Below are 14331 nucleotides of genomic sequence, written 5' to 3' on the forward strand. Positions count from 1 at the left end.
AGACTTGAAGCAACCTTATATTGATGTGGAAGAATGCATTTCAGCACTAACTGATTTACCTCAAAATTGCTTAAGAGATATTTTCTTGTTGTATAATCTTATCAACCTCTTGATTTTCCAGACTAACTGCCTCAGTTTCACTCAATTCAAGCTTCAGGTTTCTCAAATGCATGAATCTTTACTTGTTTCCTCAAATACCTCTTTTATCATGTTCAAAACGGTGTCATTGCTTCATGATTAAACTAACTTTTGAGACAAAGCTTTGAATTATACGTGCATATCATGTCACTAGAGTCAACATGAAAAGAACTATAAAAGAAAAAGTGACCTAAACAAAACTGACTAGAACTAACAGAAAACAGGAGATTGTATTAGACAGATGTTGAACAGGGTTTGAACAAAACAAGCAAAATAGACATGGGTTACAACCCTGGAACAATCCTAGATAACACTAGACGAGTTACTACAATAAAACAAACTAGGCAAAAAGAATAAGCGTTTGAAACACAAGACAATGTCCGGATTCCAACCCCAAAATAACCCGGACAACAGAAATGACAACAAAATAAACCACCAAAACTCCTCCCCGGCTAGACAAGAAAGGAGTGTCTTTCCAATTACCAAGCTCGATATCAAAATTACTGGGACCTTCACCAATTTCAATATCATTAACTTTAGTCAGCAAGTTTCCAAAAGGATTTCCATACTCCGTGTCACCATGCATCCTCCCCACAAAGTGTGCATCATCATGTGCAGGTAAAGGATTATGTGCCATGTTCTAGGTGTCACTGTCCTAGATCAAAATTATCCCTTCTTGAATCATTCTTTCTATTTCTCTTTTCAAATCCCGACAACTTTCGACATTGTGCCCCTGGGCATTGGAATAGTATTTACACCTTTTAGAAGGGTCAAAGCTTCTTGCATACGGGTCCACATGATTCGAAGGAATAGGTGCGATCAGGTCATAATGCTTTAATTTCTCGAACAAGCTTGCATAGGACTCTCCTATCGGTGTAAATTTCTCTTTCAACATTTGTTTACCTCTATACCCTTGGCTTGGATGTGGGTTATGGAGAACCTGAAAATTTTGTGGAGGCTAGTGGAGATTTTGCTGTGCTGGCACTCGCCTTCTGGGGTGACCCAGTGGTTGAACAAATGACTGGACGTTGTTCGGAGGATAATACCGAGGTGGATTATGTGGAGCTCGAGGATAGGTTTGGGGTTGGGGTCGGGGTCGAGGCTGAGCATATTGGTGAGGCGGACCCGTTGGGCGATGTCGTGATCCTGAGACAACCATGGCAACATCATCATATTCCTTCTAACCCGGCAAGCTTTCTGTGTCATTCTGAATCACGTGTGTTATGGATTTTAAGGCAGAATAGCTCATGATATTGTTGACTTCAGCCCCTCTTCCACAATTTCTCCCATTTTTACCACATCATTGAGAGGTTTACCAACGGCTGAGATCAAATGGTCGAAGTAAGTAGGCTCCAGGGCTTGAAGAAAGTATTCAACCATCTTATTTCCTTCCATCAGAGGATTGACCAGTGCAGCTTGCTCCCTCCATCGGAATCCATATTCTCTAAAGCTTTCACTAGGCTTCCATTCTACCTTGGTCAGGGATAGGCGATCTGGGACAATGTCTATGTTGTACTGAAAATGTCGAGCAAAGGCCTGAGCCAAATTGTCCCATGTGTACCACCTGCTGGCATCCTGGCGGGTGTACCATTCTAGAGCTGTCCCATTCAGACTATGGTTGAAGTACGACATCAGTAATTCGTCTTTTCCCCCGGCACCTCTCATTTTACTGTAATAACCTCTCAGATGAGCTACATGATCCCCATGTCTGTTATACAAGTCAAACTTGGGCGTCTTGAACCCAGTAGGCAGTTGGACATTAGGGAACAAACACAAATCCTTATAAGCCACACTCACCTGGCTTCTTAACCCTTGCATGTTTCTCAATGATTGCTCCAGGCTCTTTACCTTCCTAAATATCTCCTCTTGCTCCACGTTCTTGGGTGGTTTCTCAGTTTCAACATGAGGCTCAAAGTGGGGAGTGTAGGAGTAAGGATTTGGGACTTTGAAGGTGGGTTCTGAGGCATAGTATTAGGTATTCGGAGCTGGGAATGCGGTTGTTTTGGCTGGTGGAGCATGAAAAGTTTGGGAGGAAGTGCTAGGGTAATTATGGTAAGGGGTAAAGCCCGATGCATGTTGAGGAGAAAGGTCAATGATAATGGATATCTAGGCTTGGGACAACGGTGGAGTGGAGGTATGGTTCTGTATAATTGGTAGGGAATGAAGGTGGAGGATGCCCCCCGATCCAAGATTGATACATTTCTGTCATCTTCAAATTCAACCTTTGGACCTCTTCTTTCAATTCAGACTCCGACTCCACAAACTCCCTCGACGGGTCAACAACTCCTGTGTTTGTTTCTTTGCTAGCCATAACTATTTGACGCTTTGACTTGGTGTTGTATGGATGACTTTCCACGATGCCAACAAACTAACCACCCTCTGTTATGATAACAATGAAAGTAACAAAGATGAGCAAAACAAAGCTAACATGTTAGCGTTAGGGCATTTATTAGATAGAAATATCACATTGCGTGCAATGTACCTAGCAACAATTAACGGTTCTAGAATGACTTCGAGGGTCACAAGGTCATTTGACATAATCCCAATTTGTTCATTTCAATCTTCTCTTTTCTTTCTTCTCATTTCTCACAACCCACAACTTTTTTTAAAAAAATGATCTGATCGAACCCTATGTAGGTTGCCTACGTATCATGTCCCTCATGAATCGGATCAAGCATAGTTCTGAAAAAGTAATGGACAAAATAAACTACAAAACAAAACTCTTTTTGGATTTTTTATTTATAATTTTTTTTGGTTTTCAAATACATCATAAGAAGTGCAATAACAAAAGACTAGACAAACTCTTAAACAATCTAAAAGACTAAAAAACAGGCTCAAATATAAAAAGTCTCCTCAAGTAGCTCCTAAATGCAATTGTCCTGGGGTATCTGTCATGCTCGAGTCCTGGTACATGGATCCATACCTGAATGAGAAAAATAAAACCAAATAGATCAATGACTCAAGGCACCATGGAATCTCATATTAGACACATGCAAGGCATCATTGGGCTATTTTTGCAAAATGACCTATGTGGCCAAGGATGGCTAGAAGTGTAAACCCAAAAAAGGTGACCTCAAATACATGGAAATACCTCAATAATGCTTATATGGATTCAACTCCCAATAATCATGGCCCAAAATCAATTTGCAGAAATGACCCATTTTGTAAAAACGGTCGATATGGCCAGAAGTGACTAATGATGCAAACTCAATAAGGACGTGCCTTAAAGTAATATGACTCCTAGTTGTGGACTCAAGATCCTAAGACATGGGTAATTAAATCACTTTACGAAAATGATCCCATTTTGCAAGAATGGCCGATATGGCCAAAAGTGGCTAGACATGCAAACTCAACCGGAATGGACTTAAAGTTGAGAGGACACCTTGCTGTGGGCTTAAGATACTAAGGCATGGGTTAATAAGCCACTTTGCGAAAATATCCCTATTTTGCAAAAATAGCCGATGTAGCCAAACGTGGCTAGACATGCAAGATTTGGCTAAGACCCCACGAAGCCAAAAACCTAAGACACTAGGAAGACCGGACCTTATGTGGGCTGCCTATGTATCCCACCCCGAAAGACGAAAATCAGGTATGCGTAGTTCGGAAAGATTGGACATAGGAGAAAATGCAACTAATTTGGAAAAATTATATTTTTGAAAATGATAGAAAATGTAAAATCTTTTTGATTTTTTGGAAAATGATGGAAAAGTGCAAAATCTTTTTGGATTTTTCATTTTCATTTTTGTTGGTCTTTTCTTGAAAAAGTTGTGAAAGAAAAATATAACTAGGCCCTACTTGCTTTATTTTCACCCTTCTTTCCCAAACATCGGTCCGCTAAATGACCTTTTTACCCTCAAAGATGCAACATGTATCACATAGGGATGATTGAATGTCTTTTTGGGCCACGGGCCCATTTTGACAAAATCTGGATAGGCTTCCTACAAAGGGACACGATGCGTGGGACCGAGCCCTACTAGGTGTAAATGACATGATGCAAATAAAAATGACCTAAAGGCTGACCTAAGTTTGGGTTTGCTAAAAAGGCAATTCGGGGCGGCACGTGGTCGATGGCGGCTGCTCTAGCTGTCCACCCACTCCACGCTCCCACGCCACCCCCCTAAAGACTCGGGTGACTCAAAAAAGGCCGTGTACGCTCAAACGTACTCCGAAAGACTTGTCGCAAAAAGAAGACTCATGGTTATGCAAATAATGACAATTTATAAAGCAATAACACATAAAGAAAAACGATAAATAAATAACCAACAAAATAAGGAAATAAGACAAACAAACCAGATAAACAAAGCAAATAAAAAAAACACCTCAACCAAATATCCTAAAAACCAACAAGATTAAGTACCAGCTCGAACCTGCAACTCCCCAGCAGAGTCACCACAGATGTCACACCCCCTTTTTTACACCTACTTCACTTAACCCTCTTAAAAATATTAAAAAGATTTGTGAAGTTCAAAAAGGTTTTTAAATAAAAAGTGACAAAATTGTGTTCAAAAGGAAATAACTTAGAGTCGCCACCTAACATTGGTTTTACTGTGCCAGATCACCGTTTTAAAAAAAAATGATTTTCCTTTTAAAATACTTTGGACTCCAAACTAAGTCTGCACCAGAGATTCAGGTAAGGGGGTTCATTTGACTCGGGGAGAAGGTGTTAGGCACTTCCCAAGTCCCGTGAAGGTCACGGTTGCGTACTCAATCTAGTTGACTTTTAAAACATTCAAATTGAGGTAAAATCACAAACAAAGAAAACAAACACAAAAGAGGCTCGAGGTCATCCCCACCTAAATGAAAGAAAATTAAAAGAAGGAAAATTAAAATTCTAAATTATCCTACGCTACTTCTTCTACGATGTTCGTCACGACCTCCAATTACAGAATACTACGGGGCATTCCCCGGTATAAACTATGTACAAATACCTCGGGGCAATCCCCGGATAAATAAACCAAAGGGGGCGACCTCTCACCTCATATAAAAGAAAAGAAAAGGGAATCCTAAAGTTTGCCTACCCGAGTGTGGTCGGCTTACCATACTCCTACCGTTAAAATAATAAAGTAAAACAATTAACATGATAAACTCAGATTTTCCTTCTTAATATCCAACCCCCCACGATCCGTTTCGCACAAGAGAGCGCATGAGCTGTGATCAAACGGAACGAACAAAGAATTAGAAATAAACGTTCCATCAAACGAGCACTGGAAACATTCAAAGAATCTAAATAGGCAAATAACCAAAACTATAAAAACACTAAACAAAACCTAAGTAATGATGACTAAACCAAGCTATTAAAGAAAGTGTTAACAGATATCCAAGCTTATCCATTTTTGCTAGTTTCTCTATCATTTTTAGATATTCTAACTCACACCAACTCTAACTTAAGAAATTATGTATTCTTCTCAAATCAATTACGTACTGTTACTTCCTTTTCGAAATCACTCAAGCACACAAACCACTGCCGTCCAAATTAAAATTTAACTTCATATGAAAAATTGGTAGGAGTCTCTAACTAAGGAAGAAGAAAGCTAAGAAATCAAATCCACCGAGTGAAGACGGAATCGAAAAAGTGAATAGTAACTGAAGCTTGCAAACATTAGGCCTAAGACATGTATATTCATATTTTATTAACACACTGCCAAAATTTACTAATTTAACATTAAATTATCACAACTAAAATAAGACAAGAAAATTGTATTTAAAAGCTTCAAGTGGATAGGCTTCATATATGTAGGCAATAGAAAAAAAACTTTTGGAAGTAAATTTTATCACAAGCTGGATTGCCAAAAGGAAAAACTAACTAAAATTTTCGTTGGGAAAATTGTTCCAACACCCGAATTACTCAGACCCTACAACTTGGAATGGAGATAATCGAGTCTACCGATATTAATGATAGATTCCTCTACATCCTAAATTTTGTTTTGGTAATGTGAGGCTAAATAATTCTGACACCTAAAGAATAACTAAAATCAATAATCAGATTATACTACTTAGTTGAAATAAAGCACATGTTAGCTACTGACAAAGTGTTTTGTTTCTTTGAGCACGAAATTTGTTCAAGATCAGAAAGCAATTTAACAAAGGATGACGACCAGACAAACACAAACCCTACAATCCATAGCAAACAAAAAAATAACAAGAAGAGACAGAGCTGAGAGGAACCTGTTGAGCCCAAAAGTCCTTTAAGGTTTTGAGAACAATTAGATACAAACTCCAAATTTGCGAAATCTGTCCAAGAAAACAGCAACAATTTCGAAACAAAGACCGCGAACCAGTGGTGAAACTCCAATCCGCAACGGAAATCTCCAATTGGACTCAAACTCAAGTGACCTCTATCCTCCAATTTTGAAATGAAGAATCGAAAATCCAAAGAAGCAAGCAGAATGTTTTTCCTTTTTTTTTTTTTTTATCGTTTTTGTATATATAATTTTTTTGGGGTGTTGCTCGAAGGTTGTTGATTTCAAATATTAATGTTGTTGGTGAGATTTTGCCCAAGAATTTATCCTTGCAAAGTTCTAGAGGCAACTTCTATATTTTCTCATTGGTTTTGTGATTAAACAATGGAATCAAACTATACACAGGTTGAGAAATTGATTTCCGTTGTGGAGATGAGCGACTATGGTGTTGGAGAATTGGTGGGATGTGGATGGCGCCGCTGCTCTTCCTCTTTTTCCGCAGTGAAATAGATCATGAATTAAAGAGGAGGATATCTTAGATATTAGGGTTAGGTTAGTGGGTCGATTGAGCCAAAAATTGGGTTATAAATTTGGCTTTTAATTCTATAATTCTTGCAATTTGGCTAAAAATATTAATTTCTTTTCTAAAATAATACCATAAAAATGTAAAATTAATCCTAATTAACTAAAACAACTATATTATGACATGAAATTATTTTTGATATTTTCAAGGATTATACTAAAAATAAAAATGGGTTAAAATAATATTTTTCTAAAAATACCTAATACCTTAATTAAATTGAGAAAAATGAAACTATTTTTTGTATTTTTCAATCTGTGATAAAAATAAAGTCAAAGAGTCAAAACTAGTTAAAATAACGATATTAGACCTAAACTAAATATTTAAATGCTAAAAAAGGTAAAATCTCGGGGAGGGTAAAAAATTATATGTCTACATTGCCTAGGGGCGTACTGATGATGAGGAACCAACTACAGATCCTGCTGGCTGAGCTTATTCTTGCATCACCTCTCGTCGGACAATCCCTCTTAACGTGGCTCGGATAACCACAAGTATAACAAACACCCAATCCCATACGGCACTACCCGACATGCTGCTTACCACACTAAGCACATCATGGCAAGGGCGGCCTCATCTGACTGGACTCACCACTATACTGAGAACCTGAGACCTTGAAATTTTGACCAGACCCTGAATATGTGGAACGATCAAATCTTTTACCGCCAAACTGAGGGGGTGCGCTAGCCAATGGTTGGGCTGGATACCTCAGGTAATGTTGTCTCTGACCACCTCGGAACTCACCAAAAGGACCTGAAGACCTCGCTCTCTTATTCTAGGCCCTATCATGCTCACGATCGGCCCTCTGTTTCTGCTTACGCTCCTCTACACCCTGAGCATACGCCTGAATACGAGAAATATCCATGTCTGGCTTAAGTGAGACCGACATACAATCGTTAAGCAAGTGCAACTCTAATCCCTTCACGAACCGATGAACATGATCCTCCATCTTATATACAATAGTGGGATTATACCTAGACAATGAATCAAACTGAAGATTGTATTCCCGAGCACTCATGTTACCTTGCCTAAGGGTCACGAACCTATCAACTCTGGTCCGTCTAAGCTCTGGTGGGAGATAATGACGAAGAAAAGCTTCTGTAAACTCCTTCCATACTGTTGGAGGGGCATTCTCACCTCTAGATAATTCCCAAGACTCGTACCAATTAACTGCAACATCTCGGAGTCTATAGGAAGCTAGTTCAACTGACTCAGTCGCAGTGGCCTTCATTACCCTTAACGTCCTCTGTATTCTATCAATAAATACCTGAGGGTCCTCGTTTGGATCTACCCCAGTAAATACCAGAGGGCCTAAATTAATAAAGTCACAAACCCTCGTACTAACGGACCTATCTACATGACCAATGCCTATTTCCTGACGCTGAGCCTGTGCGGCTACTAATCGGGTTAATAGCTGAACATCATCTCTCATCTCCTGACTTGGTGCATCCAGCTGAGGAGCTAGACGTACAGGGGTGGGCGCTAGAGCTGGTGCCCTTTGGGGCTCTTCTGGAGAGGGCGGCGTATGTGAAGTCTGAGATGGAATCTCACTATGAGACCCTCCCCGAGCCCTGGTAACTTGTGTCATTCGACTAGTAGTCTCACCAGCAACAGACTTTCCCTTTATGGCTATTGTAGTCGTTGGAGGCATCGCTGAAAATATAACATATCGTTAGGAACATAAATTCTTATATCACACGATCTAAGACAAAAAAAAAGGATAACATCCTATATGTCCTGTAGCCTCCTGTTTATAAGTGTGGTTCACAACACACCCATAAACAAGACTCTACTAGACACGGTTTGTAGACAACTCTAGGACAAAACTGCTCTGATACTACTTTTGTCACGATCCAAATCGATGGGCCGCGGCGGGTGCCCGAGTTCTACCTGTCGGATACCCTTAAGCATGCGACTAAGATATAAACATAAATAATTTATGCTAAATTACGAGAATAACATGCGTGAGGAAAACATATCCAGAGGACATATATACATATACGTGCAGAATACAATGGGCGAGCCGACAAGGCTGCTATAGACAACTACCCAACTATACATGATTGTCTACAGACCTCTAATAGAAATACAACTATACAAAGACAAGACTGATACAATGTATTGAGTATGTAAGGCATGAAAATTAGTACACAAAAGACATAGATGAAACATGGAATAAAGAGATCCATCTGTAAATCTGAATAACTTTGCAAATTCTGAAATATTTATAATGTCATGCACGTGCATATAAATGTCGTATTATGCATAGGTATATGTGTACATAACATCATCAAGCCATTGAGGGCATCCCATCATATCGTCTCGGCCACTATGGGCAACATCATCAACATATACCAAATGATCAGGTGGTGGTGCGTATATAATGCCGTAACTTTTTTCCTATATACCATATACATATACATACATATATATATATATATATATATATATATATATATATGTATATGTATATATATATATATATGTATGTATATGTATATGCATATATATATGTATGTATATGTATATATATATATATATATATGTATATGTATATATATATATATATATATGTATATGTATATATATATATATATATATGTATGTATATATAACGTCATCTGGTCATGGGTCAATGTATATGCATAAATGAATAAAATTCATGAAAATATGTTAAAAATTTCAATATTCTTTTTTGGATAAACTTTATTAACTACGTATTATTTTGTGACCCATCAACAGAAGATATAATAATATGTCACATGGGGAATCAAAAACACACAGACCCCTAGTATTTTTATGAATAGAGTCGTTTATGAAAATTGTGCGTTTGCTCGTTTCTTCTGTATAACTTGGATCATGCCAAAAAGAAAGAAGGGATAGCCTTAACATACCTGGAGTAGGGAAAACTTCGTATAATACTCTTGGAGAAGATTGCACCGTACTCCTTTAGAACCGCAAAATTTTACGCTGCTATGATTCTAAAAAATTCTCGTTGGAATTGTGTTATTGCAAGTTGGATTGAATTTAGAACCACAAAATTGGATTAAATTTATCTTCTGTTCTTGAAGTATTTGAACTAGGAAAATGATATATGTTTCTTGCTTTAGGATTATGGACGTTTTGGTTGTTTTGTCCAAATGAAATGGAACAGGACTTGTAATAAGTCTTTACTTATTAAATTCTAATTAATCTTAGATGTCACCTAGTCCTTAGAATGACTAAGAGTCATTCTCTAAGTTGATGGCCTTCTGCCACATTTTTTTGGGAGGGATTAATCTTATTTACTAATTTTAAAAATTAACTAGGTAATGTTCTGTTACCCGGTAATTAATCAATTACCCATATAATTAAGAATTACCTCAAATTACCTAAAAAATACTATTTATTTTTAATTTATTTTATACATCATATTATCACGGTCATATGGTACGTTGTATGGTACTAGTCCATAAATATCAGGTATTATCGTTCGACCCGTATTTTATCCCAAATCAGCAACCTTCAACGAAACTTGTTTTCTTTAATTTGTGTACCATTTATCCTTCATGAAACTTACTTATCGTTTGTTATAAATAGTATAAATACGTTAACCTCAAGATAATCTCATCCCCGATTCTACGTCAATTAACTAAAGACGAAACTTTAATGTACGAAAATGCGAGATGTAACACATATGTCTCTCTAGCTGTTTTAAATGAAAAGTGTATCAATTAACATGATACACTCCTAATATAATTCAACAAACACAATTATAACACTCAACATTATCAATCCAATTAATTAGAAGTTTTATCAGACGACAAATACCAAAAAATAGAGCCATCTTCAGTGGTTCAGTCCTTTTTTTCCTTGTTGCGTTGGAGGATTTTTTTTCCCACCTATATTGTTCGAGGTTCTGCTAGGAATTGATACAAGTAACTACCATAGTTTGAAATTTTTTTCCCACTTATAGTAAGTTCAATAAATATACATTGTATTTCGTTGTATGTTTATATATTCAAAACATCGTTGGCAAATGAAAATGTTGTGTGTATGTAGCCGAATCAGCTGTAGGATCTGTATATATTTTATTCCTACATAACCAATCATATGTATAACCCAAATGTATTTTAGGTTCAGCTATACATTGTGATATATTTCTGAGCATTATGAATGGAGATTTAAGGCTTCTAGTATTAACAAATCACAAATATTCAAAGTGAGGGAGTTCAATGATAAGCAACACATTTCAGTTGAAGGATAAGATGTATGAGCAATGTCAATCAACAAGTAGGTTGATTAGGGGAGTGATTAGGTCCAAGTTTACTAATCGTAAGAGAAAATACACGCCAAAGGTATAATTGATGATGTGAAACGATACTTTGGTGTAGATGTTAGTTACATGTTGGCGTGGCGCGCTAAAGAAAAGGCAATGAATTTTTTTAGAGGTGAACCAGCTGATTCATACAATAAATTACCAGGGTACTTATATACACTGGATATGACATATCCCGGTTCACATATTATAATGAAAAAATCACTTTGTAATGAGTTCATGTATTTGTATATATCGTTGTATGCTTTTATAAAGGAGTTCTATTACTGTAGACCCATCGTGGTTGTGAATGGAAGCCACCTAAAATTGGCATGCACAGGGACATACGTCTCGGCTAGCAAGTTGGATGGTGCAGGTGAGTCAGTTAAAAAAACACATACAAGGTTGATTAACATAAAATATGGAATTTTGCATTTTTAATATAGATTGAATGATATTTTTTTATCTGTAAGCAATTGTATTTACAGGACATATATTGCCACTAGCATATGGTGTTGATGATTCAGAGAATGATGCTGCTTGGTTGTGGTTCTTTGAGCAATTTAAGGTAGCTTATGGCGAGCAGAAAAACATGTGCATCGTTTCAGATATGAATGAGAGCATCATCAAATCTGTATCGAGGGTGTATCCTACGTACCCTATTTTGCTTGTATATGGCATCTATGAAACAACGTAAATAACAAATTCAAAAAAAGTCATGTAAAGTTGAGTGAGGTATATTTTTCAATGACAGAGGCATACATTCAGGATGAATTTGATAGTCTAATAAAAAATGTGGAGAAGGTAGATATTCAGATGAAAGAATACTTGGAATTAGCTGGATACGAAAAGTGGGTTAGGTTGTATGCACCTATTAATCGAGGATGGACTGTGACGTCAAATGTTGACGACTCAATCAATTATGCACTTGTATCAGTAATAGAACTTCCAATATACGACTTCGTAGAAGAATATAGAAAGATGTTTAGACGTTGGAATTGTGCCAATAGAAAAGAAGCTTCACACACATATAAAATGCTTGGGAAAAAATACTAGGAGATCCTTACATTGAATGAGGAACTGTCTACACATATGACTGTAAGTTTTTTTTGCTATAAGCACTTGCATTGACAAATTTAAGATATATGAATACATCATGTATTTATGCCCGATACAACCTCTATTATTAACCTACTGCCTGCCTTTTTTATAATAACACAAGTGCATGTATTCTGTTGTATCAAACAGTTGTATTAACTGCATATTATATGTTGATAATACATGTTACTACAGCCGTATTTCATTGAATGTATTAAATGATTTTATTTTTTTATTGACAATATTTGACTGTATTTCACAGATAAATATATTTACTTTAATATTTTGTCAGATAAATAGTGTTTGTATTTAGTGTAATTTAAATGTTTTTTAATATACATGTATATTGTATTTAATACGTGTAGTGTCACGACCCAAAAATTACAAGTCGTGATGACATCTAACTCAACTCACTAGGTAAGCCAACTAATAGAAAAATACAACCCAACTGAGGTTATAAGAAAAGAGTATAGATAACTGAGCATTTATGAATTTACCAAGACCTGGTAGTACGAATCACGAGCTTCTAAAATTTGGAATTTCAAAACTGGTACAAATAAATACACGTTCTGCTTGAAGGTTACATAAACAGATTAGCAATAATCTAAACAATCAAGGATAAGTGGCAGCTATAACCAAACGCACGAACATCTTCCTAATCAACACCCGACGTCACCAGCACCTCCGCTCCAAAATCTGCATGAAACGTGCAGAAGTGCAGTATCAGTATAACCGATCTCATATACTGGTAAGTATTTTGTCTAACCTTATCGAGGTAGTGACGAGGCTTTTAATTGAAAGATACTTATTGTTATAACCTGTAAATTAGACTAACAATGTAGGCAGTTTCAAACATAACAGATAAAAGTACCGTATATAACTCTACGAGACAGTCAACAATTACTAGCAGGAATCACAGTAGAAGATTTATAATCCTTCTTGGTATGAGAAGTATATCCAAGATATCAATTCAAATGGCACGGTAACAACCTTCGTGCTTCTATCTCATCCTCACCATATATAAATAAATTTATGTGATAAATCAATTAGCACGGCAACACCCTTCGTGCGTTCAACTCATCTTCCCAAATGTATGTATAGCAGAACTAACCAAATGACAGAAACACCATAACAGGAATTACAAAGTAGGAAATACGCAAGTAACAACGATGGTCAAGGATATACGTGGGGGCAACAGTAAAAGACTAGGCGAAAAGCACGTGAGTAATAACAACCAATAGGAAATAAAGAGTATCAACTTCAATTAACTAGCATAGTGGAGGTCTAAGTACAAATATAGCAAACAAGAAGGAAACACAAGATCTTTACAAGTTAACAAGTAAGGGCATGAATGACTAGCATGGTGGAAGGCTTACACTAAGGTGCAACAGAATAGATACAACATGAGTATAATTTTAAAAGCAGGAAATAGGCATGGTATTTGCAAGTTAAGCAAGTAGAAGGTATGAGCAACACAACAACAATTGAGATAGAGATCATGACAGAACAGTGGGAGTAAATCACATCAGATCCATAATTATGACAATAACAGTTCAAGGTAAAGACAAGAACATATACACGGAAGACTGATATCAAACATAATGCATGTCTGTCATCCTCGCCTGCACGGAAACACCCATCATGCCATGACCTCACGATAACATACCAGAATAACGATATAAATGAAATGGTATGGCATCACCCTTCGTGCTTTAACTCTCAAATGATATGGCACGACATCACCCTTCGTGCTTTTACTCTCAATAATGTGGCACGACATCACTCTTCATGCTTTTACTCTCAATGATATGGCACAACATCACCCTTCGTGCTTGTTAAGACCCTAAACCCAAACCCGGTCTTGATGGCGCCTCTCGTGAAGACAAGGCCAGCCGACACAACACCCAATTCATTTCAGCAATTAAAAGTAACACAATTTAAGTAATTAACATGATAATAATCCCTAAAATAAAGGTGAATATTACAATTTGCGAAAACAACACAGCCCGACATCGGGGTGTCACCAGTCATGAGCATGTAAT

At 37.0% G+C, this 14331-nt stretch overlaps 2 protein-coding genes across 2 annotated transcripts; one reads left to right on the top strand and one right to left on the bottom strand.

The window, feature by feature from the left end:
* Window positions 1-1383: 1383 nt before the first annotated feature.
* On the bottom strand, window positions 1384-1956 carry LOC138885994 (uncharacterized). The gene has a single exon (XM_070167014.1). The coding sequence runs from the start codon at window positions 1954-1956 to the stop codon at window positions 1384-1386; it is 573 nt and encodes a 190-aa protein (XP_070023115.1).
* A 9982-nt stretch (window positions 1957-11938) lies between these two features.
* Window positions 11939-12247, top strand: LOC138885995 (uncharacterized). The gene has a single exon (XM_070167015.1). It carries the CDS (start codon window positions 11939-11941, stop codon window positions 12245-12247), a length of 309 nt encoding a protein of 102 aa, XP_070023116.1.
* Window positions 12248-14331: the final 2084 nt, after the last annotated feature.

The sequence above is a fragment of the Nicotiana sylvestris genome, chromosome 2 (assembly GCF_000393655.2).
Source record: "Nicotiana sylvestris chromosome 2, ASM39365v2, whole genome shotgun sequence".
Lineage (NCBI taxonomy): Eukaryota > Viridiplantae > Streptophyta > Magnoliopsida > Solanales > Solanaceae > Nicotiana > Nicotiana sylvestris.

Coding starts and splice junctions, on each gene's coding strand:
- LOC138885994 (XM_070167014.1), bottom strand. CDS start 1,956: ATGCAAGGGTTAAGAAGCCAGGTGAGTGTGGCTTATAAGGATTTGTGT.
- LOC138885995 (XM_070167015.1), top strand. CDS start 11,939: ATGACAGAGGCATACATTCAGGATGAATTTGATAGTCTAATAAAAAAT.